This window comes from Dromiciops gliroides, chromosome 3, assembly GCF_019393635.1.
Source record: "Dromiciops gliroides isolate mDroGli1 chromosome 3, mDroGli1.pri, whole genome shotgun sequence".
Classification (NCBI taxonomy): domain Eukaryota; kingdom Metazoa; phylum Chordata; class Mammalia; order Microbiotheria; family Microbiotheriidae; genus Dromiciops; species Dromiciops gliroides.
In genome coordinates this window covers 68574702-68600629 of record NC_057863.1, presented here as the reverse complement: position 1 = coordinate 68600629, position 25928 = coordinate 68574702, and the positions used below count along the sequence as shown (strand labels likewise).

General features: G+C 49.1%; 4 protein-coding genes and 1 pseudogene across 7 annotated transcripts in view; 2 read left to right on the top strand and 3 right to left on the bottom strand.

Moving 5' to 3' along the window:
• The window catches only part of NHEJ1 (non-homologous end joining factor 1), a 129321-nt gene extending 125225 nt beyond the window's left edge, over positions 1-4096 (bottom strand). For 2 of the 4 annotated variants that reach the window (XM_043998365.1, XM_043998368.1), the window contains exons 1-2: positions 4026-4096; positions 2065-2244 (exon numbers count right to left, since the gene is read on the bottom strand). In XM_043998365.1, the coding sequence (XP_043854300.1) occupies positions 2065-2244; positions 4026-4058 (213 nt within the window). In that variant the 5' untranslated portion in view covers positions 4059-4096. Of the gene's footprint in view, positions 1-2064; positions 2245-2820; positions 2841-3486; positions 3694-4025 lie in introns of those variants that run through there. The other 2 variants (XM_043998366.1, XM_043998367.1) reach the window with 2 other exon arrangements.
• On the top strand, positions 120-506 carry LOC122751357 (annotated as a pseudogene).
• Positions 4097-4290: 194 nt separating the features above from the next.
• SLC23A3 (solute carrier family 23 member 3) lies at positions 4291-11706 on the bottom strand. The gene is made up of 12 exons (XM_043998369.1): positions 10942-11706; positions 10665-10822; positions 10465-10562; positions 10174-10247; positions 9752-9933; positions 9249-9369; positions 8996-9110; positions 8164-8417; positions 7948-8053; positions 5571-5735; positions 4812-4907; positions 4291-4723 (listed from the first exon to the last, which is right to left on the bottom strand). Exons 1-12 carry the CDS (start codon positions 11077-11079, stop codon positions 4464-4466), a joined length of 1767 nt encoding a protein of 588 aa, XP_043854304.1. The 5' UTR covers positions 11080-11706; the 3' UTR covers positions 4291-4463.
• Positions 11707-11851: 145 nt separating this feature from the next.
• On the bottom strand, positions 11852-20530 carry CNPPD1 (cyclin Pas1/PHO80 domain containing 1). Its single transcript, XM_043992702.1, has 8 exons — positions 19406-20530; positions 18567-18669; positions 17458-17539; positions 17144-17264; positions 16881-17009; positions 14237-14298; positions 13577-13694; positions 11852-13098 (listed from the first exon to the last, which is right to left on the bottom strand). The coding sequence occupies exons 1-8, from the start codon at positions 19715-19717 to the stop codon at positions 12550-12552; spliced, it is 1476 nt and encodes a 491-aa protein (XP_043848637.1). The 5' UTR covers positions 19718-20530; the 3' UTR covers positions 11852-12549.
• A 245-nt stretch (positions 20531-20775) lies between these two features.
• RETREG2 (reticulophagy regulator family member 2) lies at positions 20776-25769 on the top strand. The gene is made up of 9 exons (XM_043992701.1): positions 20776-21109; positions 21339-21445; positions 21622-21652; positions 22442-22577; positions 22958-23042; positions 23537-23674; positions 23820-23914; positions 24147-24282; positions 24546-25769. The coding sequence occupies exons 1-9, from the start codon at positions 20832-20834 to the stop codon at positions 25160-25162; spliced, it is 1623 nt and encodes a 540-aa protein (XP_043848636.1). The 5' UTR covers positions 20776-20831; the 3' UTR covers positions 25163-25769.
• The last annotated feature ends 159 nt before the right edge of the window (positions 25770-25928 follow it).

Sequence of the window (25928 nt, the reverse complement as noted above, 5' to 3'; positions counted from 1 at the left end):
GGCAAGTCACTTAACCCCAATTGCCTCACCAAAAAAAAAAAAAAAAAAGGATAAATGGTTTTGGTCCAGGGAATTAGGTTCTCCCACAATCCTCTTCGTTCTTCCTTTCCAACCTGGTCCCGGGCAGGATGGCTCCCGCAAAGAAAGGTGAAGAGAAAAAGAAGGGACGCTCTGCCGTCAATGAGGTGGTGACTAGAGAATACACCATCAACATTCACAAGAGGATTCATGGAGTCGGCTTCAAAAAGTGAGCTCCTTGGGCTCTCAAGGAAATCCACAAATTTGCCATGAAAGAAATGGGAACTCCGGATGTACGCATTGACACCAGACTCAACAAAGCTGTTTGGGCCAAAGGAATAAGGAATGTTCCGTACTGTATCCGAGTGCATTTGTCCAGGAAATGCAATGAGGATGAAGATTCACCAAACAAGCTGTATACCTTGGTTATTTATGTGCCTGTCACCACTTTCAAAAGCTTACAGACAGTCAACGTGGATGAAAACTAAATTGAATTTCGTTTAAATGAAATTATAAAATATCCCCCCCAAAAAAAAGAATAAATGGTTTTCATATACCCTTGGACCTAGCAATACCACTAGTAGGTCCATATCCAAAAAGAGATTAAAAAAAAAAGGAAAAGGACCTATATATACAAAAACATTTATAGCAACTCTTTTCTGATGACAAAGAATTGAAAATTGAAGGAATTTCCATCCATTAGGGAATGACTAAACAAATTGTAGTACATGATTGTGATGGAATACTATTGTGTTATAAGAAATGAGCAGGATGCTCTCAGAAAAACCTGGAAAGACTTATGCAAAGTGAAATGTACTGTGTACAAAGTAATATCATTATTGTAAAATGATCTACTGTGAATGACAGCTATTCTCAGCAATACAATGATCTAAGACAACTCTGAAGGACTTATGATGAAAAATGCTATCCATTTTCAGACACAGAACTGATGGTGTCTGAATACAGATTGAAGCATACTTTTTTTTACTTTATTTTTCTCGAGGGTGGTTTTTTTTTAATCTGTTTTCTTTCACAACATGACTCATATGGAAATGTTTGCATAACTACACATGTATAACCTATTTTGAATTCCTTGCCTTCATAATAAGGGATGAGGAAGGAGGGAGGAAAAGAATTTTAAAATGAATGTGATCTGGCATGTTATTGAAAAAAAAGAATAAAACACTAAACAACAATCAAAAAAGAGAATCAACGATGTTTCTTCCTTCCACCCCTGGCTGGTAATGCAGTGTCTTGCATACAGCGGCACTTAAATATTCATTCAACTGACTGAGGAGAAGAGAGAAAACGTCATGGAGGAAGTGGCACTTCAGTTGTGCTTTAAGCAACGGGTAGACAATTTTACAAAGTCACAGAAGGAAAGGGATGACGTTTCTGGCATGTGGAATATTGTAAGCAAATCTGAGGAGCCAGAAAAGTTCAGGGAGATCACAGAATCATAGATTTGGAGATGAAAGGTCCTGATGGGCCATAAAATTCAAAGCCACGTTTTAAAGATGAGGAAACTGAAGGCCAGAGAGTATGACTTGCCCAAGGTTACACCTACGGCAGAGGACAGTGCTGGGATTCAAACCTTGGGTCCCAAAGCCCAATTGGGCAGGTATATAAATATAAGAAGGTAAGTAGTGAGACATCACTACAAAGGTAAGGAAGCACCAGGATGTACAGAGCCTAATGCCAAGCAAAAGAATTTTGATACTGAATTATTGCCAAAAACACAGAACCATAAAATTTCAGTGTCAGAAGAGACTTTAGCACTCAGGTGGTCCAATCCTCCCATTTTCTAGATAAGAAAAGAGATCCCCTGAGGTTAAATAGTTTGTCCAAAGTGGCAAAGCTAGTTAGTAGGAGAACAAGGACCAAACCCCAAATGTCTTAGTTTCCAGTGCAGGGTTCTTTCTAACTTTTTCCACTAACTCTTCCTGAGCAATCCAAAAGCAGATGAACCAATTTATGGATATGCCCCCTGGGCTTTACTGAGTATAGGATAAGCCGTATTCTCCCATTCCCACCACTCACATTTACCTTGGCCCGTTGACTGACCACATTAGTGTCAACTTGCTCATGCCACACATGTTGGAGGTCAGAGAGAAGAAGGGCATAGCCTTTGTGCGTCATGATGTAGGCCTTGGCCAGAAGCGAATCTCCTGAAAGCTGCAGCCATGCCCATGGCTGGATCAGCAGACCATTCTCCAGCTCTTCCATCTGCAAGAGAACATCAATTCACCCAACTTTGCACTGGAAAGGCCAAAAACTAGGTAGTTCTGATCCCTGCTAATATCCTGTTCAAAGCTCTTCCCCAGGGGGCAGCTAGGTGGCGCAGTGGATAAAGCACTGGCCCTGGATTCAGGAGTACCTGAGTTCAAATCCAGCCTCAGACACTTGACACTAGCTGTGTGACCCTGGGCAAGTCACTTAACCCTCATTGCCCTGCAAAAAAACAAAAACAAAGTTCTTCCCCAATTTAAAAACTATATAGCCCCCTATATATCTATATCTATACAAAGTGTTTATTCCCCACACAGCGATCACTTAAACAGATTTAAGAATATAAAAGTTCAAAATGCCATTTCAACATAGGATAGCTCCATTAGGCCAATTCCAGTCTAAATGGATGCACAATACTGGTTAGAGGTACTGAGTTAGCCCCATCCCTTCAAGAACCTACTCCCTTATCCCCCATGTAGCACACAAACGTCTTGAGAGCAGGGACTGCTTAATTTTTGGTTTTGTACTCCTAGCATTTAGCAGAGAGCCTGGCTTAAATTGGTGGAACTCAACTGAATTGCTCCTTCTTGATTTCCCATACTAGGTCCATTTTTCTCACAGCCACACACAACATCCAGTACAATACTACACCGAGCTGGTGTCCCCTCCGTATTTCGCCTGCATCTTAAAGCACTACGTGAATGTCACCGCTATGACTTCAGAGGACGACTCTTAGGGGAATCACTGGTGGAGCAACTGTCACTAGCAAGGTAAAGCCCTCCTCACGGCATGGTAAAGCCCTCCTCACGGCAGCCCGTACTGTGCCTTTTATAAACGTGTTATTTTGACACAAGCCCATGCCCGTGTTGTCTCACATCAAAACAGGGGCCACATCTGAAGAAGAGAGCACTGTTGGAGCCTGAGGCCCCCTGGGAAGGGACCAGGAAGCCTTATTTAAGTGGATGCTGAGGGGGGAGGGGGGGGACACAGTGCCTGTGTAACAGGGCCTCAGTTTCTCCATCTGCAAGAGGAGACTGGACTTGGGCTCTTAAATACTGAAAACCAAAGCTTTGGGGAGCCCGGCGCTGGAAAGCACCACGGGGCCAACCCGCCCCAGTTAGGCTCCTCGCTGGCCGCCTGGCCGGGGCTTCTTCCACTTCTTCCACTCGCGACCCCTTTTTGCCCAGGAATTTTTAGGCGACACCAGGTGTATAGATATAAAAAATAGCTATACTTAACCTAATTTTTCGGGACTCTGAGTTTAAGAAGCTTTGGCCCAGTTCCGCCCCGCTGTGGAGGAATGAGCACAGCCCCCTTGGCATCTCGACCCGCATCTCAGCAGGGTCTGGCGACGCGGGGCAGGTGGACACGCGTGAGCGCCTGGCCTCGGGCCCCCGCCAGGGGGCAGCCCAACCCAGTGACAGAGCCTAGGCCGCTCTCTCCTCCAAGGACCTCGACATTGCATGGCCTCAAGGGGGCGTTCCCGCCCCGATCCCCAAGCTCCGGCTCGAGCAAGACGCACGCGCAGCCCGGAGTCCAAGCGGAGGACCAGACCAGCTTCGGCTCCCGCGAAGGTTGGGGCGCATGCGCGCGCCGCCTTAGCCCCGCCCCACCCCCACCGGGCACCTCCAGAATCGCGTTCCCAGTCACTTTGACCAGGGACAAAAGCCTCGTCCTCAACCACCCTAGCCACACGCAACTTTTAACCCCACGTCACGCGCCCCCAGCTCAAGCCCCTCAGCTTTCCTCCCTTCCCACTCCGGCCTTTCCTTTCCTACCGTGACGTCACAGCCGCTTGCCCTCCCTTCCATGCGCGCGCACCTTTTCCCAAGAAAAGGGACTGGCTTTCCGAGTGGGAAAGGCGGAACTGGCTATCCGAGTGGGCGTGGCCTTAGGCGTCCCTCCCGAGCAGGGCGGGACCTCTCCCTGTAACCCCGCCCCTGCCTGGGGGAGTGGGAGCTCGAGATAAGAAAAGGGGCGGTAAGGGGCTGTTTTGGGCCGAACTGATGAGTCTCCAAACCAGCTCCGGGAGTTTAGGTGAAATTTATACGTCACGGGGGGGGAGGAGTGGGGGACACACACCACGAAACCCTCTTCACCCACCACCCTCTCATCCGCCCCAGGGGAGCTGGGGGGGATGGTGGAAGGAGAAGCTGGGGTGGGGACGGTTTCTCTCTGGCTAATGGCAACTGCAGCCCTGGCCAGGTGAGGGGGCGTCAATCAGCCCTGGTCATAGGAGGGGGGCTCGGGTCCTCGGGACTGGGCAACAGGTCCGTGGTTTCTCTGGGCTCCGAACGGCCTCGCTCCTCGTCCCCGGGATCCTCGGGCAGGGGGCAGAGGCATCGGAGAGGGGAGGGCAGAAAGGAGTGGAGCCTTTGGAGGGGGGTGGGCAGGTCATATGGCGAAGCCTCCTTCCTGGGCTTGGGGGAGGTCTGAGCTTCTTTCTGAGACGGCAGGCCCCGCTCTAACCGAGTTCCTGGAAAGCCATCGAGAGGGAAAAGTCCGTCAGCAGAGCCGGTGACCCCCTCCCCTGGAACGCCTTCCAGCCTCAGCCGTGCCGTCACCTGGGATGGTGTTCTCCAGGAGGAAGCTCAAGAGGCCGGCCAGAAGCACGGGCTCCGCCAGAAAGGAGCCGAGCAGCACGTCCACGGGACCCGAACCTACGCGGCGAGGTAAAGCCGGAATGAGCCTCCCGCAGGCCGCAGCCCATCTCCGGACTTGGAGTCACAGTGCCAAAGGCAGAAGCCTCCTCCGACACCATGATGCCTTGGGGAAGGGCCAACGTCAGCGGCCAGAGCCCTGCTCCTTGGACCACCTAGAGCCCCTCTGCCCCTCCCTGCTTCTTCACCTGTCAAATGCAGAATGATGTCTGCACCAGCTATCTTCGTAAGGTGCCTATGAAGAAAGTACTTTGTGGAAGGTGAAGTGCCGTATAAATACCAGCTGTTATCTGGGATTTATAACCCCCTCATTTATAACTGATGAGAAAATTGAATAGAGGAAGCAATTTGCCCAAGTTCAGTTAGTACTAAAAAGTCCAATCTGATGGGGCAAGCATCTCTTTCCTTCTATTCACTAATTCCATTACCTCCTACCGTCTAGCACTTGGATCTCTCCTCAATACTTTCTGCTTCCTGGCTCCCAGGACCTCAAAATATCAAACACACTCCTGGCCATTGGATTCTCTTGGCTCCAAATGCCCCCAGGTTCCTCTCCTGGTTTGGTTTGGACTGAAGCCTAGAGGAGAGACCTAAGGACTGGAGGCTTAGGAGCTCTCCAGCCATCTCTACTTTGAGAGCTCCTCCCCTCCCTACTCATCCCACCTGTGTTGAGAATGGGAGCATCCTGAAGCCAACGGGGTAGCAGCAGGGCCATGAAGATAGCAAAACCAACAATGAAGACATTACGTCCAGAATCAATATCCGCAGAGTAGAAGTAGGAAAAGCCAGTAGATAAGATGACTGCCTGGCTCACCCCCAGCACAGCGCCTAGGTGGAGAATTCATTTCAACATTGTGCCAGGAACTGGAGACACAAAGATGAAATTTTTTTAAAAATTCTTCCCTCAAGGAGGTTACAATCTAACACTAGAGTATAAAGACATATACAAATAACCATAATAAAATGCAAAAAGTGGAAAGCAAAGTGTGATGAACTAAACAAAGTGTGATGAAAAAAGCTGAGGGGAACTTGATTTCCAGCTGGGTTGTCCAGGAAGGCATCATGGAGAAACTAATCAGCTGTAGTCATCCCTTAAGAAGCATAATCATTTTCAACAGTTGGAGGTGAGGGAGAGTTCATTCCAGGCATGGAGGACAGTTGCTTAAGCAAATATATTATCACCATCAAATACAATTACATAGCATTTAAAGTTTACAAAGCACCTTGCTCACAAGAATCTTATGAGGTAGGCAGGGAAGAGATGATCCTCACTTTAAAGAGGGGAAAACTAAACAAAACACTTCTGAAGAATGAAATGCTTCATCCAAGGGGTCACATAGTAGTTAAGTAGTAGAGATAGAGATCAAATTCTCACTCAGGTCCAGCACTCTTTCTAGGATGCACACTGTAAAGGCAGGAGATATCCCATACCTTTCTATCTAGAATATGAAAGATCTGAAGCAGAACAGCATGAGAGGAAGCTAGAGGAAAACTGAAGCCACTTGGTGAAGGGCTCCCCTTGAATGCTAGAATAAAGAGAATTATTTGAGAAGCCACAGTATCACTATGACCAGAAAGATGCATTAGGGAAACTGTGGGCAATCTGGTGAAAGGGACTGGGGGGGGGGGGGGCCCAGTGGCGATGATATGGGATGGTTAGAAAGGGAACAAAGGCAAAAAAAAAACCCAACCAGGGGCAGCTAGATGGCGAAGTGGATAAAGCACCAGCCCTGGATTCAGGAGGACCTGAGTTCAAATCCGGCCTCAGACACTTGACACTTACTAGCTGTGTGACCTTGGGCAAGTCACTTAACCCCCAATGCCCCACAAAATTTAAAAAAAAAACCCAACCAGTTATTAAATTGTTGCAATCATTTCCCCAAGAGGTAGAAGGTCTGAAACGTGATGGTTTCAATGGGAATAAAAGGACAAAGGTGAGAGGGTATGTAAGAAATAAAGGCAATAGATTTGGCAACAAATGTGGAGGAGGAAGAGTCACAGATGACTCCAAGATTTGAACCTGTAAGCCTCAGAGGAAGGCACCATCAACAGAAATAGAGGAAGCATGAGGAAGGTCTAAGTTTTGAGGAGAAAGTGACGAGCTCAACTTGAGATATGTTTGAACTTTGGAGGTGTTCTTGCTGTTGCTCACAAAATTCCATCTCCACGCCTTTGGATTCTCTCCTCACCTCCAAGTCTTAGAATCTCTCCTTTCTTTTAAAGCCCAGCTTCAGGGCTGCCTCCTCCATGAGGCCTTTACTAATTGCTAACGCCTCCCATACAAAAAAGCTCCCCTTCATTTTCTTTCTATTTTGCATATATTTATATCAGCATCTGTGCTCTCCTTTGATAGAAGTTCTTTGAAGACAAGGATGCTTTCATCCAGGGTGCCTGGCACACACTAGAGCTATAATAAATGCCAACTCATAGATACCCAAGAGGATATGTCCAGCAGGCAGTTTTAAATATGGGGCTAAAAGGTCAGGGCTGGAGATAAAAGATTTAGAAGGGGGTAATAATTAAAGTTATAACACTGAATGAGACTGCCAAGGGAAAGAGTACAAAGATGGAACAACCAAGAACAAAACACCGAGGTACAACATTTACGGGGTAGAAGGAGGATGAGTAGTAAACAAGAGATCCAAGAGGAACAGTCAGCTAGTAGGAGAAACTGAGCATGTGGTGTCATGGAAGCCAAGGAAAGAGTTTATTAAGCAATATGGGAGTTTTTCAGTAAGAAATGCTGAAGAGAAGCCCAGCAGCAAGAGGACTGGAGGAAAAGAGCATAGGACTTGACCAAGGATGTCAGGAAGGTGATACACATCAGAGTTCTATATAGTGACAAGCTGTGTGCCACCTGCAGGGAAAGCTTGCTCAATTCCCTGCATCAAGGGTGGCAAAATCCCAGAATGCATAGAATGACAAAAATTAAATTCCATCCCCTTGAATCACTGACTCAACTAGGAACCTTAGATGAGGAATAGAAGGTGAAAAAGTGGCCGAGTTGGCAAGGAAACTCACAACAAGGATCTGTACTCACCATGAACTGGCAGTGGGATGGTGATGAGGGCCTGTGCCAGCCATGGAGAGAGACCCAACCCAATACACAGTAGGCTGACTAGCCTTGCCACTCTATGAGACCCAGCCTAAGCAGGAGGAAAGAGGGTCAGTTGCACAGCCAAAGCTGTTAGATCCACTTGCTTCCAACCCCTGCCCTCCTCAGAAAACCTTCATCTTCCAGCTCCAAGGTCTATACCTGGGTGAGGTTTGTGGTGGCTACATTGGGGAAGCTGGAGGCAGTCCCCAAAGGGCTCCCTAGTAGACCAGCCAGCAGGCTGCCCAGGCCCTCAAAGCCCAGGCCTCGACTGCAGGCATGGGAAGGAGGAGGAGTCAGCTGCAGCAGCCGGCCACACAATGCGTAACAGCACAAGGAACTGGTAGAAGATGCCAATGCCATGGTAGTGCCTGCAGCCAAGCCCTGGAGGGTCAACTTGGGCCAACCCCATCCACCTGGAAAGAGGTTGGGAAGTCATTTGGCAATTCAGTTGTTAATAGATAACAATTCTGAAATGCCTAACCTCCCATTTGCTCCTTGCCTAAAGTCTTGGGAAATCTACTTGTTCCAAAACAGCAAGTGAGGACTCCTGTTATTTCTTCCACAAGCACAAAGTCTTAAACACTGACACTATAAGCTTGGGAAAGACTTTAAGCCAGAAACAGAATGTATTAAACATTGACTTCAGAGAAGTATAACTACAACTTTCCTAGACTTCATCATTTCCAGAAATTCCTCATTCTGCAAGATGGAATCAGCTTGGAAACTCATAGCCCCTCAGATCCTTTCCCATCCCAAATCCCTGACTTCATCATGCTCCCCACTTTTAGCTCCTTTTTATTGTTGTCTCCCCCATGAGATTGTAAGCTCCTTGAAGCAAGGACTGTCTTCTTTCTTGTGCCTTTCTTTATAGCCCCAGAACTTGGCACAATTCCTGGCACTTAATAAATGCTGACTGAAAACATTCATGTCTAGCTAATTAAATGGATAGAGCGCTAGACTAAAGGGAAAAAAGTGACCTGGGTGGTCATACCTGGGTGAGGCAGCCACAGCCATGGGGGGATGTTAGGGGCAGACAGCTCCTGGGGAATGAAACTAAAGCCTAATAAAGCAGAGAGGATCCAAACACAAACCACAGGGAGCAGCACCTGTATGAGACAAGACGGAAACAGGATAGAATCCCTGCCCTCAGCTCATGCCCTGCAGGAACAGACATAGGTGAAGCTAACAAGCAGAGTGGCAGAGGACACACTAAGGAATTCCAATCACTCCTGGCCTTCACATACCGAGAAGAGGCGGAAGACAGGGACGTAGCTGTGAGTTGGAGGGACAGGAGTCCTCAGTGGACACAAGGGCAGCAGGCAGGATCCCAAATGCTGAGAACATACAACCATGAGTAGGATAGGCCTAAAGGAGAGAGTCTCTTTAGCATCATGGAAGGGAAGCCATCACAGGCAAGAACAGGGCATGGTATGGGAGAAAGGGTGATCTGAGTTTGTCTACCATGAGAATTGGGTAGCATGAGGGGGTGGGGGAAGTGAAAGAGAGGCTACCACCACAGGGGATTTATAGGGAATCTGAGCAATGCTGAAGTGGAATTGGGGGGCGTAGGGGAAGGGAGATGGAATGTCATAGTGAGGCAATGAATGCAATCAGTTGTGGGGGTTAAAATAACAGAAAGCTTGGGCAAAAAGTTTTTGACTCAAAATTCCTAGTGTTACCCTCCCGCAGATCTCTACTGAAGGGAGGCAACCCAGGTTTGTCCATGCTGCTTTTGAGACTCACGTACAGCACTGCAAGGCCCCAGTTTGCAGAACAGAACAGTGCAACTTCCTTGTGAGCAGAAAGCCCTACCACAGCCAGACTGGGAGCAAGGACCAGGGGCCCGAAATGAAGGAACAATCGACCAGGCCCTCCCAACAACCCTAGTGTTCCCTGAAGCAGCCCAGATATCAGCACAGCACCTGATGCCTGAATACAAGTGGAAAGAAATAAGGTTGGAGGAAATAGGAAGAAAATAGAGGCTGAATCTTGAGACCCAGGGGTAGATCCCAGAAACCTTATTGTTTCCCTCCCCTAGCCCTTTCCTCCTGAGAGTCTCAGCCAGGAACCTTAGTAAAAAGAACAAGAAAAAAACCATCTTTGTTCTTGCCCTCACCCCACATATACCATCCTTTACCTTTTCCTGCCCCTCTAAAAGAGAACACCCACCTCTCTGAGAGCCTCATCCCAGCTTCCTATGGGAGGGCAGTCTGGTCCCACACATGGACTCAGTGCGCGGGAATCTGGGAAAGGATAGTAGAGGGAACTGATATAAGGATTTGTATCTGTGTAGACCAATCATCGCTGCCTGGAGGTTTCCAGTAGTCCCTAACCCAACCTCAGGATTCTCTATCTTCTGTCACCCCCATAACAAAGATTTGGAAATGTAACCATCCTCAATTTTCCCACCTTGCTGAGGTTTCTGGATAACATTTCCCCACGGCCCTGCCCAATGCTCACTGTTTCCAGGTGCCCAGGTAGCTTGGTGTGGCTTCTGGCTGGTCAACACCAGAGCAGGAATGAGAAACTCAAAGGATGGAGCCTGGACCAGAGGCAGCCTGTATGCACAGCAGGCAGAAAAGGAGAGTGTGCCACCTTGAGAAAGCACCGTGCCCACCAAACATGATCTCTTCAACTTCCCCTCCCCAGTTCCCCCTCACCTGCTGCCCATCCAGGACTGCATGGCAGTAGACAAACCACAAGAGAAGAGACTGGAAGCCAGAAGCTGGCCAAGGGGATAGGAAAGTCCTCCTGGTGGAAGACTACAAAGCAAGAGCAGGTGGGAGACACACAGCAGAGAGGCCAGGACCAGAACGTGCTGCAGAAGGGGGACGGAGAGCAAAGGCCTCTCGAATACCATTCCCTCAGATCATGTTCTCCACCCCACCCCCAGACGCTCCCTTAGACACACAAATCTCCACCTGTGTTTCCTCCTACCTGGAAGGCCAAGAGCCAGCTGAAGCCCCAGGAAGGGGTTCCACTGAGGGAATCCCAGGCCTGGAGTGAGGGGCTTTGGGGAGCCAGCTGTGGAGCCAGAGAAGGGAGCAGGCTAGGCTGGCGGATTGGTTTTCTCATGCTGCCACTGACCAGCAGTCCTATCCTTGCGCTCTGGTCCAGGGTCGAGGGTGTCCACTGGAAGGGGTTAGAACGGAGTGGTGTCAGCTGCCTACTTTAGGGAGGGGCTGGTGTGGCAGTGAAGCAAAACGGAAGGATGAGGGAATGTACACACACAGTGGACCACGTTCACCTTTGCCCAGCTCTGTAGCAAACTCCATCACCTATTAACTGGGGGACCTTGTTTTGCTGAGTCCCCGAGTCTCTTCCTACCCCCCAGCTCCTAATAGCTCAGTCTTCTCCTCCCCAAAGCCCTAGCCCTTGAAGAAGCAGGAAAGTGTGGATGCCACACCATACACATCGCTGAGCCAAAAGCAGCCTTTAATCATGCTCCCCTGGAGGCCTTGACCTTGGGATCACACTGGGTTAAAATAAATTCTAAACTTCTCCTGGCCAATACTGGAAACATCTGGGTCAAGCTCACTCAGAATGAGTGACAAACCTGCAACTAAGACAATAGTCCACTGGACATGGGCACAACCTTCCAGGCTCCAACTGCAACAGGAGAGATGGGGGCCTGGGAATAGTGAATAAAGGAACAAGGGTCACTGGGACACAGGAATCATAGAGCAACCTTTCAATCGGGACGAAAATGGATGAAAATAACCAGAGGCTTGGGAGCAAGGCACAGAAAAAAGGTCTGAGTAATGAAGGGGATGAGAGACATGTTAATTACAGGTCTGAAAGCTTTGGATGTGGTCAGGGGCTGGCGCAGCAAACAGAGTCCAGGCCATGCAACTGAAACTGTTTATTGAAACCTCAAATTCTTCTATAAAAGCGTGGAAAAAGCAACCAAGTAAAACCAAGGGGTCAGAGACCTGAGGAAAGAGACACAGGGGAGAAGAGCCGACAAAGAGTAGAGTATGTGGGCAGGGGGCCCTGGAGGACAGAGGCTGAAGGCTAAGAACCCCCTAGTTTGGGCTCAAAAGGGGCCCAATGTTATTCCAGAGCCCCCCTCCAGCTCCCTGGTCCTATCATCCCTTAGCACTCAAGCCCTAGGGACTTCACATAGACCAGCCTCAAGTCGTCCCCCTACTCTCACACTTGCCTGCTCATCTTAATTAACAAGAGCAAAAATCAATTCTAGAAAAGCCTCAGAAAGGTGGAAGAGTCCTCCCCCTGGCCTTCCACATGTGACATCACACAGGTCACCAGGATGGAGCCTTCCCAGGTGACATCACAAAGCCAATTCTGTGGCCCCCGGCCACGGAGTCATAGGCAAAGGCCACAAAGACAACATATTCTTCACCTCGCTGCCACAACCACCCCATTTACCTTTCCCCTTAGAGGAAAGAGAACAAAGGGTCCAGAAAGGAAGAGAGAATTGAAATCAGTTTTTAAATCCCTCTTTCCCAATCAATGGATGTCACTTTGTCCTAGAAGTCCCCCAGGGCAACCTAACTCCCCATAACACATTTCCAGAGTCTCTTACTATCCAGGAAAGATAAAGGATTTGAGCCGGGCCAGCTCCATAGCACCAAACAAGGAGCACTGTTGTGTCTGGGGGAGCACCGGAGCCACAGGGCTCCAGGGCCAGGGTGGGGCTTGGCCAGGTGGAGGATACCAGGGGCTGAAAGGCCTTGTGGTCGTATGGTTGGTACACTGACAGGCATGGTGGGTTGGGGAGTCTATCTGGAGCTGCCGACAAAGGGGGCAGGGCTGAGAAGTCAAGGTGCCTGGTAATGGTGGTGGAGGCACTGGAGAAGGAGTCAGTGTAGCCAGAAGACGCCCCCACAGTGAATGCAGTCCCATTTCCCCCACTAGATTTTGGGAAGTGTTAGCAGAAGGGGATAAGAACTGTGGAACAGAAGCTGAGGACAGAGAACAAGGCCCCAGTGGGCACTTGGGGGCAAGACAACCAACATCAGGGGGCCCTGGTGGAGGAGTGCCGTGCAGCCCCAGGGTCTGGTGCAGGACAGTCACAGAGGCCACAGCCACAGCTACACTGCTCACATAAGCCAAGGCTAACAGGCAGGCCAGCTGTCGGAGAGAGAAAAACAAATGTCAGAGGCCAAATACTCTTCCTTGAGCATCCCAGTCTGTCTGTCCCCTTGTCAATACCTAGGTATTTCTTCAAAATCAAAGAGTTCTACCCTCTCCTAAGGCTGTATACCTCCAACTCAATCTCTGCCTAGACCCCAAAGTCTTATCAGTTTATTTCAGGAGGAAGCTAGATGGCGCAGTGGATAAAGCACTGGCCCTGGATTCAGGAGGACCTGAGTTCAAATCCGGCCTCAGACACTTGACACGTAGTAGCTGTGTGACCTTGGGCAAGTCACTTAACCCCCATTGCCCCACAAAATTTAAAAAAAAAAATTGTTTCTATACTTCTAGCTCTTATTATACCTAACCTAGCCCAAAATTTACTCAGTTCCACCCACGAGTCACCCCCTACTTGCACATCCTTCATTCCTCCATTACCCTTCCACCCCACTTCCATTCCTATGACCACATTCACCTTGGTCAGGTGTTGGCACAATGAGCCCAAAGCTAATTGCCAGGTTCGTTGCTCCAGCAGCACACACAAGTCTGTGTAGGTATACCAGCCACGGCGTCGACCCTGCTGCTCAGCAACACTGGAAGAAAATGAAAGGGGTCTTGAAAGGTCTAGGCGTGATGGAATTTTCAAGCAACATGTGACCTATCAGATATACAGCTCCTGCAGCTCCTTCAGACGTGATTTTAAAAACTAAGTCCAGGGGCAGGTAGGTGGTACAGTATATAGAGCACCGGCCCTGGATTCAGGAGGACCTGAGTTCAAATCTGGCCTCAGACGCTTAACACTTACTAGCTGTATGACCCTGGGGAAGTCACTTAACCCCCATTTGTCCCACCCAAAAAAAAAAAAAAAAACAAAGTCCATTATTTTTTGGTAACCACAGAACAGTTCAAATGAATCTGCCATGAAAGACCTTCCTTCCCTCTCACTTGATACTGGGAGAAAGATGTAAGAACCAGAAGGCACAAGAGACATGACATTTCACCTACAACTGCCATGTACTTTACTGAGCTCACCATTTCACAATCCAACCACCCTGGGTAACTTTTACTCCCATGTACCTCGCCTTCCTCCTTCTCCCCACATCAATCCTTCTTCCCCTCGTGTTCTAGGACCTACCAGCCCTCCAGCCAACTCAGCACCTCAAAGATCTCCCGAGGGTCAGTGTAGAGGCTCCAGTCCTAGAGTTTAAAAAGAGAAAGGACTTATGAATCAAGGCAGATGGAGAATAGGGCATGGGATAGGAACTTTTCTTAAAACTAATACTCCTATTCACCAAAGGCTTTAGACATTACTTAAAAAGGTTGATGACAAAGATAATATTTATATGAAAAATAAAAGAACATGAAAGAAGTTAAAGAAAAATAAACATGGGAGAGAATCCTAGAGGACCGATTAAAAACTAGTTGAGATAATTAATAACTTAAGCAAAGTTGCAGGAGATAAAAGAAACCCACACAAATCATCAACATTTCTACATATGACCAACAAAGTCCAGTAAGAAGAGATAGAGAAAGTCCATTTAATATAGCTGTAGACAACATAAAGTACTTGGAAATACATCTGCCAAGACAAACACAGGAGTTATATGAATATAATTACAAAACACTTTTCACACAAATAAAGTCAGCTATAAACAACTGGAAAAATATTAATTACTCATGGGTAGGCTGAGCCAATATAATAAAAAAGATAATTATACCTAAGTTAATCTATTTATTTACTGCCATAGCAATCAAACTACCAAAGAGCAATATTATAGAGCTGAAAAAAATAGTAACAAAATTCATCTGGAAGAACAAAAGGTCAAGAGTATCACCAGAATCAATGAAAAAATGTGATGAAAGGTAGCCTAGCTGTAGCAGATCTAAAACTATATTATAAAGCAATAATCATCAAAACAATCTGGTACTGGCTAAAAAATAGAACGGTGGATCAGTGCAATAGATTAGGTACACAATACATTGTAGTAAATAACCATAGTCATTTAGTATTTGATAAACCCAAAGATCCAAGTTTGGGGACAAAAACTCATTATTTGACAAAAACTGCTGGGAAAAAATGGAAAACAATATGGCAGAAACTAGGTATAGAACATACTGTATACCTAGATAAGGTCAAAATGGGTACATGATTCAGACATAAAGGGCAATATCATAGGCAAATTAGGAGAGAATGGAATCCTTTACCTGTTCACATCTGTGAAAAAAGGAAAAATTTAGAACCAAGCAAGATATAGAGAGCATTACAAAGTGTAAAATGAATAATTTAATTACATAAAAAAAATTTTTTTTAAGTGAGGCAATGGGGGTTAAGTGACTTGCCCAGGGTCACACAGCTAGTAAGTGTCAAGTGTCTGAGGCCGGATTTGAACTCAGGTACTCCTGAATCCAGGGCCGGTGCTTTATCCACTGCGCCACCTAGCCGCCCCTAATTACATAAAATTTACAAGTTTTGCACAAACCAAACAAATGCAGCCAAAATTAGAAGGAAAGCACAAAATTAGCAGGGAAAAACTTTGATGGCAAGTATTCTCTGATAAAGGCCTCATTTCTCAAACAGAAAACTGAGTCAAATTTATAAGGATACATGTCATTCCCCAACTGAAAAACAGTCAAAGGATGTGAACAAGAAGTTTTTAGACAAAGAAATCAAAGCTATCTATAGTCATATGAAAAAAAAAAGTGCTCTAAATCACTGATTAGAAAAATGCAAATTAAAACAACTCTGAGGTACCACTTCACACCTGTCAGATTGGCTAATACAAGAAAAAAGGAAAAATGATAAATGTGGAAAAACTGAGACAGTAATGATCTGCTGGTGGAGCTGTGAAGTGATCCAACCATTCTGGAGAACAATTTGGAACTATGCCCAAAGGACTTTAAAACTGGGCATAATCTTTAATCCAGCAATACCGTATCCCAAAGAGATAAAAAAAAAAGGGGGAAGAGAACCAAATTATTTGTACAAAAATATTTATGAATTGGAAATTGAAAAGATGCCCATCATTTGGGGAATGGCTCAACAAGTTATGGTATATGATTGTAATAAATATTAGTATGCTATAAGAGAGCAAAATGATTTCAGAAAAACCTGTTAAAACTTACATGAACTAATACAAAATGAAGCAAAACCATGAGAACATCATATATATATTAACAGTAATATTATATGATGCATAACTGTGAATGACTTAGCTATTCTTACCAATATAAGGATTCAAGACAATCCCAGAGGACTTACGATATAAAATGCTATTTGCCTCCAAAGAACTAATGTAATTTGAACATAATCAAAGCAAGCTATTTTTCACTTTTTTCTTTTTTGTGGTTGTTACAGTTTTCTTCCACAAAATGACTAATATGGAAATGTTTTCAATGAAGGTTAAGTGACTTGCCCAGGGTCACACAGCTAGTAAGTGTCATGGGTCTGAGGCCAGATTTTAACTCAGGTCCTGCTGAATCCAGATGGCACATGTATAACCTATATTAGATTGCTTACTGTCTTAGGAAGGGGGGAGGAAAGAGAGGGAGGGATAAAATTTGAGACACAAAACTTTTTCTTAATGCTAAAAATTGCTTTTTACATGTAATTGGAGAAAAATAAAATATTATTTTAAAAATTATATAAAATAAACAAGGGATGGTAAAAATAGAATGGACAGAGAACATAAAAAGTAGTAAGGTTGGGTAGGGGGAGTGACCTGCTCAATATTTATCATGGCAGAAGTGGAAATAAGCCAGGAAAAGAAACAGATTCTCACCATGGCACTCAGGAAGCCTCTCTCCAGTGCATTGAGGGTAGGCACAGCCACACCTCCTGCAGCCCCCCATTCATCATTGAAGACCTCCTCCTCTTCCCCTTCATCATACAGGTACTTACTGGCCACCATCTGCAAGGGCATCAGAGACACTGTTACTAGAGTAACCCATCAGACACCCTTATCCATAGAGATGACAAAAAAGACAGAGAGACCTGGGACAAAGGCCCAAGAAAGAAATGGGACTGAGGAGGCTGGGGACTCACCATAGAGATGAGAAATAGGTCAGAAGATGACACATGTTGCAAATAATCAGGGTTTCTGTGCCGGAGTCGTTCGATGTAAACTAAGGCCAACATCATGGCACATGGAGAGATACATGCCTCCCTGGGATTAGGAAAGGAATAAGCATTAGTCCCTAGTACTAAAGTCACAGTCCCTTCTCCTTTTGTTCACTTTATCCATTCCAGCCTCCCATTCTTCACTTAAGACCTATCCACCACCCTTTTTATGAACTTGTCTTATCCCTGTCAGCAACTACCCAACACTAAACACACCATGTACTTAATTTGGGGCTCACCGGGACACATGAGATACATATTTCTTTTGAAGTCGGCGAATAGGACTGGGGGCTGCCTTCTGGAGCAACTCCACAGCAATGTCTAAAGAGAATAAAGACCAGAGTAAGGAAACGCCCCTCTCTTCCAACTCCCCTTTAACTTTCATTCTCAAAAAGCAAAATATACAGGGACACATTGCTAGATCTGTCAGTGACCTTAAGGATGGAACCACAAAAAGATACTGGAAACCAAATCAAAAGATAATCCTAGGGGGCAGTTAGGTGGCACAGTGGATAAAGTACTGGCCCTGGATTCAGGAAGACCTGAATTCAAATCCAGCCTCAGATGCTTGACACTTACTAGCTGTGTAACCTTGGGCAAGTCACTTAACCTTCATTGCCCTTTCGGGGGAATAAAATAAAATAAAAAGATAACCCTAACTCATAGTGAAACAGAGAACTCCTTCCCCTCACACCCACAACCACATTTTTCCTAGATTTAAATTTTAGCTTTAAGTAGGTAGGTAATTCTCACTGGCCAGTTGATGATGATAAGGTACATAGATTAAGAGTCAACCACACCCTGAAAAATTAAAGTTTATGATACAGAAATCTTCACGTTGACAAGGTCTATCTCATACATACTTCATAACAAAGTGACAATCGATTTTACTCATTTAACTTTAAAGATTAATCAACTCCTACATACTAGACATCAGCTATCCATCAAAAGTACATTCTCTAGACATCAAGATATCCATCAAAAGTATATTCTCGGAAGAGAACGTGCACACAGGTAAGTATGGTACTGAGAACACTGAGGAAAACAAGGTCTTGTACAAGGCTGTCAAAACAATGAAATCAACTCCTAAAATGGGGGGAGAGGGTAGAGGCAGGAGGTCATTTTGCTGAAATCCAACTTCTGGAAATCTAATTTCCACTATAGTTTAAAGTTCCTCTTAATAATGTGTCACCTACGTATATATCCCAAACTTGTATTACACATAGACAAAACACTGTCATATATATCAGTCAGTTAAAAAACATTTATAAATGTCCTACTATCCAGTTGTCTTTCATTGGCATGTATGTGCGCGCGCGCGTGCGCACACACACACACAGAGTCTGACCTGCCACAGGACTGGATAGTTCTTCTAGGCCACAATCTGGGTCCCAGCCATAGTAAAGTCGCTTTCTGACTCGCTCACTCAATTTTTGATGTCCAGGGAGAAACTGAAACAGGAAAAATGTGAAAAAAAAATTATTCTGGTCAAGAGACAATACGTGCCTTCATGCTTTTGGACTCTTACAATAGTGACAAGTGATGTCGAATTTTGAGGTATGAAAAGGTCTACCATAAACTTGACTTCTTTTGACTCTCACAACCCTAAGATGGAAGCAAAGGGAGGCTTAAAGAAGTTGTGACTTGTTCAGGCTGACACAGCTAGCACGTTATTTGTGGCAGGATCTGAACCCAGCTCACCCTTAATAAAATCTAGTATCTACTTGCCATGTTGCCTCTCCCTTAGAGACCATCTGCTCTAGCCTCTCAAATCACAGTCCAGCCCTCTCATTTTACTTCAGAGGTGAGTTAACTGAAGTACAGGGAGATTAGGGGGCTGGCCCAACGTCATTCTGGTAGGATTCGAATCCAGGTCCTGACTCCACCTTCCGGGCTCCCTCTTCCCACAGCACCAGGCTGCCTCGGATACCCCAGTTGCGAAGAGGAAGGGTTCCGAGGCCCTACTAATATTCCCCACCCCTCTCTACCGTGGGCCTACAGAGCCCCGGCCTCCCGTACGCACCACCCGGCTGGGCAGAGGGCCCTGGGGGCAGGAGCAGCCGCCGCACGTGTCTCCTGGTCAGCCGGAGCCTCGAGAGCAAGGGCAGAGCGCTCAGCAGCCGAGGAGCGGGACCATGAGCGCCCCGGGGGTGGGGGTTGGGGCCGGCCCAGGCTGCTGGTACCCACCGTGAATTCTTGGAAGCCCGCGAGCGAGAAGGCGCCCTCCTCGTCCAGCAGGAGCCCGGACAGGTCCATCCCGCCGCCGCCACCTGGGGTAGAGGAAGGGAGGAGAAAGGTGGCCTCCGGTGTCCTCCTCGGTGCCCGATCCGACTCCGACAGCTCCACTGACAACGGGGCGGTGCCGGCTCTCGCGAAGCTTCCGCGGCCCGCGCTTCCGGTTCCGTCTTGGGTGGGCGGAGCCTCGTCCCGGTTTTCTCCAATCCCCAGCCTGCCTGCTGGGGGTGGGGCGGAGGAAAGGGGGAGGCGCTCCCCGAGCATCAGTTTTCTCGGGTGAAAAAAGTATGCTGAACTTCCAAGGCTACGCGTCCTTAAGAGCGTCCGTCCCGGGCGAGAACGGGAAATTCTCTAGTCCCCACCTCCGCCTAGTCGAACCCCTGGCTAGCTCAGACGTCCCTCCGTCAAGGCTACCTTCCCCTGCTCTATTTACGTGCACGTTCTCCATTACAACCTAAGCTCTTTGAGGGTAGGGTGCTTAGCTCATTGCTCGGCTCGTAGCACGACTTTCTGACTAATAAGGGCAAACTATCGCAAAGCAAAGTTTGGGCATGAGCAAAAGAAAACAGACGAGCTGGCGTTTAGGGAAACTTGGTTGTTTAGTAAAACTGTTTTTGTGTCTCATCAACATCATCACACGGTGTTCAGGTTAGCGTCGGGCACTCCCTCTGTCAACATGTCTGTCATCAGGGCGTAGCCCACATCCGCCCGCCCGAGGTACCGAATTGGGTCACTCGCGGTTGTTTGTTTTTCACCGCCGGGGGAGGAGAAAGGGGGTGGGCCCTGATTACGTATTTGACGGGGCGGGGCCGACCGTACCAGGTGCAAGCCCCGAAAGGACTATGCCCTTTCCCAGGCGCGCTCCAACAGCCCTCAGGCGCCCGGGACCCCAGGGCAGTTATCACGAGGGTTCTGCGGCACTAACTCCCCAATACCCGTGGCCGCTGGCCCCTGACGCCCTAGCCTGGGTCACCCGGAAAGTAACCCGCAGTACGGAAGCACCACTTTCCCTAACCCCGAAACCCCTCCAGAATAGCAAGGCCGAGAATATTCCCTGCGGCAATGAACTCGCAGGAGCCCGCTTAGAGCGGTGCCCGAGTCTCAGACAGCCGGGATCTACGCGATCGACGCCCGTCCTCTCCGGGATTTACATCCGGGAGGCGTGTCGCCGGCCGCGCACGCGCCTCGCGTCCTGCCCCGCCCCCGGGGCGGTTGGTCCCTGGTCACGTGCGGAGCTCGCGCTCCGCGGCCGCCCCCGTCACGTGGTGCCCCCGGCCCCCAGGGCGGTCTCTGCGGCGTGCGCCCCCTTCCGCCTGACGCGCCCCCGGCGGCGGCCGCGCAGCTCGGGCTCGCTCCGAGCGGCAGCTGCTGCTGGGCCATGGCGAGCGGCGGCGGCGGCGGCGGCGGCGGCCTGAGCCCGGGCTCGGGCTCGGGCCTGGGGCTGGGCGTGGGACTGGGTCTCAGCCTGGCTATGGGCGAGGCGACGGCCGAGGCGGAGGAGAAGGCGGCGGCCGAGGCGGTGGGGCGTCTGGCCACGGCGCTGTGGCTGCGGCTCCGGGGCTGGGAGGCGGCGCTGGCGGCGGCGCAGCGGCTGCTGGTGTGGGAGAGGCCTCTGCACAGCTTCGTCTTGGCCGCCGCGATCAACGGCCTCTTCTGGTAACGGCCACGGCCGCAGCCGCCGCCGGGAGCGGAGGGCCGGGAAGGGGCGGGGCCGGGGGCGGGGCCCGAGGCGCGGCGGGGGGCGGGGCCGGGGCCACCCGAGGGTCCGGTATGGTGCAGCCTGGGGGCCGGGACGGGGTGGGGGGTGGGGCGGGGGCTCCTGGGGGCTGCTGCCCGCTCTTCCCCACGCCTCGAGCTGAGCCGGCTCTCCGCCCCCCCCCCCCAGGTTGCTGTCCTCCTCGTCCCTTCGGCCCTTCTTCCTCCTCAGCATCTCCCTTTTGGGCTACTTGCTGCTGGATCTCTGGCAGCCCCACTTCCTGGCTGACTTTTCAGGTGAGCGCGAGGTAGGGGGCGTGGGGAGTGGGATGTGCACGCCCAGATTTCTGAAAGCCCCCCTTCTCCACCCCGAGTGACTGTGGCCCTGACCTAGCTTGTCACCCCAAATCATGAGGAGGAGGGGCACGTTCTCCATCTACCTGTTCAGTGACCTGCTCCTCCTCTCTTCATAGCTTCAACCCCAGAAGAGACACACTCTGACAGGTAAGTACAAGACCCGCTTGACTCCCTTCTGCATCCAGCTGGGGAAACCCTAAACCTCTTTTTAGGGTACACAACCTGGGGAGGTGCCTGATCAAGATGTGGGGTGTGTGGAAGCTTCCTGGCCTAGGTACAGGTCCCAGAAGAGTCCTCGTGGTGGAAGTTAGCCACAAAGTGTCCTTTGTCACTGGCTCAAGTGGAAATAGTTGAGACTCCTTAGGGCAGGGAATTGGATGCTGTGGGGTGGTGATAGCAGGGCATTTGAGTCAGGGAAGTGGAGTTTTCCACTTGGGGTCTGCCTCCTATGAGGTGGGCCTTCACAGAACCTTGCCTGCCCTTTGAAACTGTATTCATCATTGCCAGACCCTTATGGAAGCCTTCAATACAGTAGCTGCAAACCTTTCTGGGTATTTTCTCTAGAGCTTACTCACCAGTGTCCTGGGGCTGCTTGCAATGAAGGCAAAGTAGGTGTATCTCTAAAGGCAACCTTATTTTACAGATGCTAGTGTTCTGTCTAAAATACTTCATTGGAATCCCTGGAACAGGGGTATTCAACTTTTTTTGCTTGATGGATCCGTTGGACAATCTGTTGAAACCTACAGACCTCTTTTTACAACAAAGTTTTCAAACGTACAAAATAAATACAATGGATTACAATGGAAACTTTAAATACAGTTCTAAAAACATTTTTTTTTTAAAGTTCAGAGACCCTAGGTTAAAAACTTCTGTTCTAGAGAGAAGGCAGGGCAGCTGATGCCTGAGACTTCCAGGCATCGTGTCATGTCTCCCCAGTGAGGGTGCAGGGCCAGGCGCCCGGCCTCATCTGCTGAGTGTGCCTGAGTTGTGCCGCTACCTGGCTGAGAGCTGGCTCACCTTCCAGATTCATCTTCAGGAGCTGCTTCAGTACAAGAGACAGAACCCAGCCCAGGTAACTCTCCTAGCCCACACAGGGCACCAGGAGGGAAGAATAGGGTCTACCTCCTGTGGGGTAGGCCTTCATAGAGCTCTGCCTGTCCTTTGAAACCATATTCATCATTGCCAGACCTTTATGGGAGCATTCAATACCCTAGTTCAAGCCTCCCCTGGCATCTTCTCTAGAACTTGGTCACCAGTATCTTGGGGCTGCTTGCAATTAAGGCAAAGTAGTTGCCTTAATTTTATAGATGCCAATGACAAATTGCCTTGTGTTCCTGACCTGGGTTATGGTGCATAAGTTATAGAATGAGGCAGAGGAACTCCATCCCTCTTAACCAGCTGAGAGCCTGTGATAGCCCAACTTCTCTTCTCAGACCTGTGCTTTTTCTGCAGTTCTGTGCTCGAGTATGCTCTGGTTGTGCAGTGCTGGCCATGCTGGGACACTACGTTCCAGGGATTATGATATCCTACATTGTGTGTGAGTAGAATTTAGCCCCTGTTTTTTTGGTCTTCCTTCTCTGTGCTTTGCCAGAGAAGACACTGCCTCCCTGGCAGCTAGGTGACTCAGTAGATAGAATCATGGCCCTGGAGTCCAGAGGACCTGAATTCAAATCTGGCTTCAGACACTTAGACCTGTGTGACTCTAGGCAAGTCACTCAAGCCCTGGTTACCTTAATTTTCTCAACTGTAAAATAGAGATACCAGCAATACTTATTTCTGAGGGTTGGAAAGTGCTTAGCATAATGCCTTGCACATAGTAGGGGCCATATAAATGCCTCCCTTCCTCCTCCCCTTTATCCCAACTGTAAATATGTAGGTCTCTGAAAAAGCTAAAACGTTGGTCCTCAGTGGGGGATTAGGCTGGGCAGGGGAGCAGCATCAGCGTGTGTCTGGAGACCGTCTGACTGAGAAGCCTCCGGGGGAGGGGAGTGGGGCCGGGGGAACTGAGTAGGCTTTCTGACTGACTCATAGTGCTGAGTATCCTGCTGTGGCCCCTGGTCGTTTATCACGAGCTGATCCAGAGGATGTACACCCGGCTGGAGCCCCTGCTCATGCAGCTAGACTACAGCATGAAAGCTGAGGCCCTGCATCACAAACACGACAAGAAGAGTAAGGGAGGGCCCTGAGCCTTGGGAAAAACCAGGGAGGCTGGCATGGCAAACCCTGGCTTGTGGGCTTTCCTATGGTTGTATGTGGTCCACCGCTGCCCCCTCTCAATTTTGTCAACCTCTAGCCTACTTTACCTTCTCCCCAGAGCGGCAGATGAGGAGCATGCCCCCGGGAGGTGATGAACCAACAGCAGAGACGGAGAGTGAAAGTGAGGCAGAGCTAGCTGGCTTCTCCCCAGTGGTGAGATCTTGGTAAAAGAATGGAAGGCTGAGGGGAATCTTTCTGAGGGAGTTGTGCTCTCAGGTAGAATGTTTGTACCCTAGGAGATAGGTTTTGCAAATATTGTCACGTTAGGGGGTTGGAAGACAGAGATGGAAGGGGGTTCCTGAAAAACTGAAGGACTGCTTACTTGCTTGTATTCAGATGAGGAGTACATAAGTGTCAGTTACTATCATTCATTTCTCTGGTGCAGGTAGACGTGAAGAAAACAGCGCTTGCCTTGGCTATTACAGACTCAGAACTATCAGATGAAGAGGCCTCAATTTTGGAGAGCGGTGGCTTCTCTGTATCTCGAGCCACTACTCCACAGCTGACAGATGTCTCTGAGGGTATGGGGAAATCTTCCTCTCTACCCAGCATAGGCCCCCTGTCCATCCCGGCATCCTATGCTCTGCCATAGGATCTTTACTGAATCGTCAGGCCTCCATCCTTTATTCCCCACACAAGAGCCCCTGGAAGTCCTGGTCTCTAAGCCCTAGCTAATCCCCCTCCCCCTCCCAGTTCAGATTGGAGATCTGGCCCCAGCTTTCTCAGTGTCTGGTTGATCTGGTTATCAGAAGCACAGGGCTGACCCTGCTTCCCATCCCTGCAGATCTGGACCAGCAGAGCTTGCCAAGTGAGCCAGAGGAGACATTGAGCAGGGATCTTGGAGAAGGAGAAGAAACAGAATTGGCTCCTTCTGAGGAGCTGCTGGACCACGAACATGCCCTTTCAAAACAGGCACTGGACTCTGAGGAGGAAGAGGAGGTGGCAGCCAAGGGGACCTTGCTTCAACTCACTTCGCCACTGCACTTTGTGAACACGCACTTCAATGGAGCAGGGTCCCCCAGCGCTGGGATCAGGGCTCCCCTCGGGGGATCAATGGAGTCACTTAGCCCTGAGCTAGCAAGTGATTCCCTCAACACTGTGCCCAGCCCCCTGGCAGCCCCACTTTGCCATGCTGAAAGCAGCAAAGTTCCCTCCCCTCCAGTCCTCCTGCCTATTCCCCAGGACTGTGCCCTGCCTACCCATGCCCCTGGGGAGGAGGAGGAGACACTGACCTCTGAGGACTTTGAGTTACTGGATCAAAGGGAGTTGGAGCAGCTGGAGGTGGAGCTGGGATTGGGGCCAGGCACACCCCCAGAACCCCCTGATGCTCCACCCCCCATTCCTGATGCTCCACTTCCTGCACTGCCAGACCAAAAGGCTGGGGCTACTGTGGAACCCTGAGTCAGCTAGGGGGTGGGGAGAGAGGCTGAAGGGGGAGGCAGGCACAGGTTTGGCTGGTGAGCTGAGGGTGCAGCTGTTCTTCCTCCTGGTCCCACTGCATTAGGCAGGGAGTGGAACAGTGAAGCAGGGGCCATTCCACCCTCCATCCTGCCTGCAACTGGGCCTCAAGTTGGTTTTAAGTTTGTAAATAAATTTCCATTGGGGTTAGTGGACACATGCAGGACCATGGAAGCCCTGCCTGCAGCCTATCACTCGCCTCCCTCCTTCCCCCTCGTTATTCTCCCTCTCACCTCAGTGGGCTCCTAACCCTTTCCCTTCCAGCCTCAGGGACCTGTGCTGCTCTGCTCCAGTGTCCCGCCGAGTTGTTTAGTTAAGGCACTTTACCAATTTCCTCTCTTTCCTGCTCCCCTCTGTGCTCTCTTTCCCTGTTGTCTTCATCTTACAGCTAGGCTGCTCTGCCCCAGCTCCCTCCCCATAACAGGCACTAGCTGAACTGGGGAGGTTCCTGTTTGGAGATAGGGGATGGGGAGGGGGGAACAGGGAATTCATAGCACATACACCAGCACTGGGGTTGGATGAGCACAAAGCCTGGCTTTAAGCTGACTGGGGGTGGGGGGGAGGGGGGATACTTGTAGTAGGGAGGGAGGGAAAGAAGAAGGGACCGGGGTGCCTGCACATTAGGAATTCTAAATACCTGAGTGGGTGTCCTTGACTGGGTTTTGGATGTGGACTGTAACACCTGTGCAGGCATCAACTAGAATAATAA

What these genes read in the sequence shown, in the direction of transcription:
- SLC23A3 (XM_043998369.1), bottom strand. Translation starts at nt 11,079, where the DNA reads ATGAGAAAACCAATCCGCCAGCCTAGCCTGCTCCCTTCTCTGGCTCCA. An exon ending in GGGATGAGGCTCTCAGAGAG is followed by an intron (nt 9,934 to 10,173) that starts GTGGGTGTTCTC and finishes ACTTGTATTCAG; the next exon opens with GCATCAGGTGCTGTGCTGAT. An exon ending in GCTGTGGCTGCCTCACCCAG is followed by an intron (nt 8,418 to 8,995) that starts GTATGACCACCC and finishes ACCTCTTTCCAG; the next exon opens with GTGGATGGGGTTGGCCCAAG.
- RETREG2 (XM_043992701.1), top strand. Translation starts at nt 20,832, where the DNA reads ATGGCGAGCGGCGGCGGCGGCGGCGGCGGCGGCCTGAGCCCGGGCTCG. An exon ending in AGAGACAGAACCCAGCCCAG is followed by an intron (nt 22,578 to 22,957) that starts GTAACTCTCCTA and finishes CTTTTTCTGCAG; the next exon opens with TTCTGTGCTCGAGTATGCTC. An exon ending in GCTGACAGATGTCTCTGAGG is followed by an intron (nt 24,283 to 24,545) that starts GTATGGGGAAAT and finishes CCATCCCTGCAG; the next exon opens with ATCTGGACCAGCAGAGCTTG.
- CNPPD1 (XM_043992702.1), bottom strand. Translation starts at nt 19,717, where the DNA reads ATGCTCGGGGAGCGCCTCCCCCTTTCCTCCGCCCCACCCCCAGCAGGC. An exon ending in CGGGCTTCCAAGAATTCACG is followed by an intron (nt 18,670 to 19,405) that starts GTGGGTACCAGC and finishes TTCCTGTTTCAG; the next exon opens with TTTCTCCCTGGACATCAAAA. An exon ending in GAGGCTTCCTGAGTGCCATG is followed by an intron (nt 14,299 to 16,880) that starts GTGAGAATCTGT and finishes TTTAAACTCTAG; the next exon opens with GACTGGAGCCTCTACACTGA.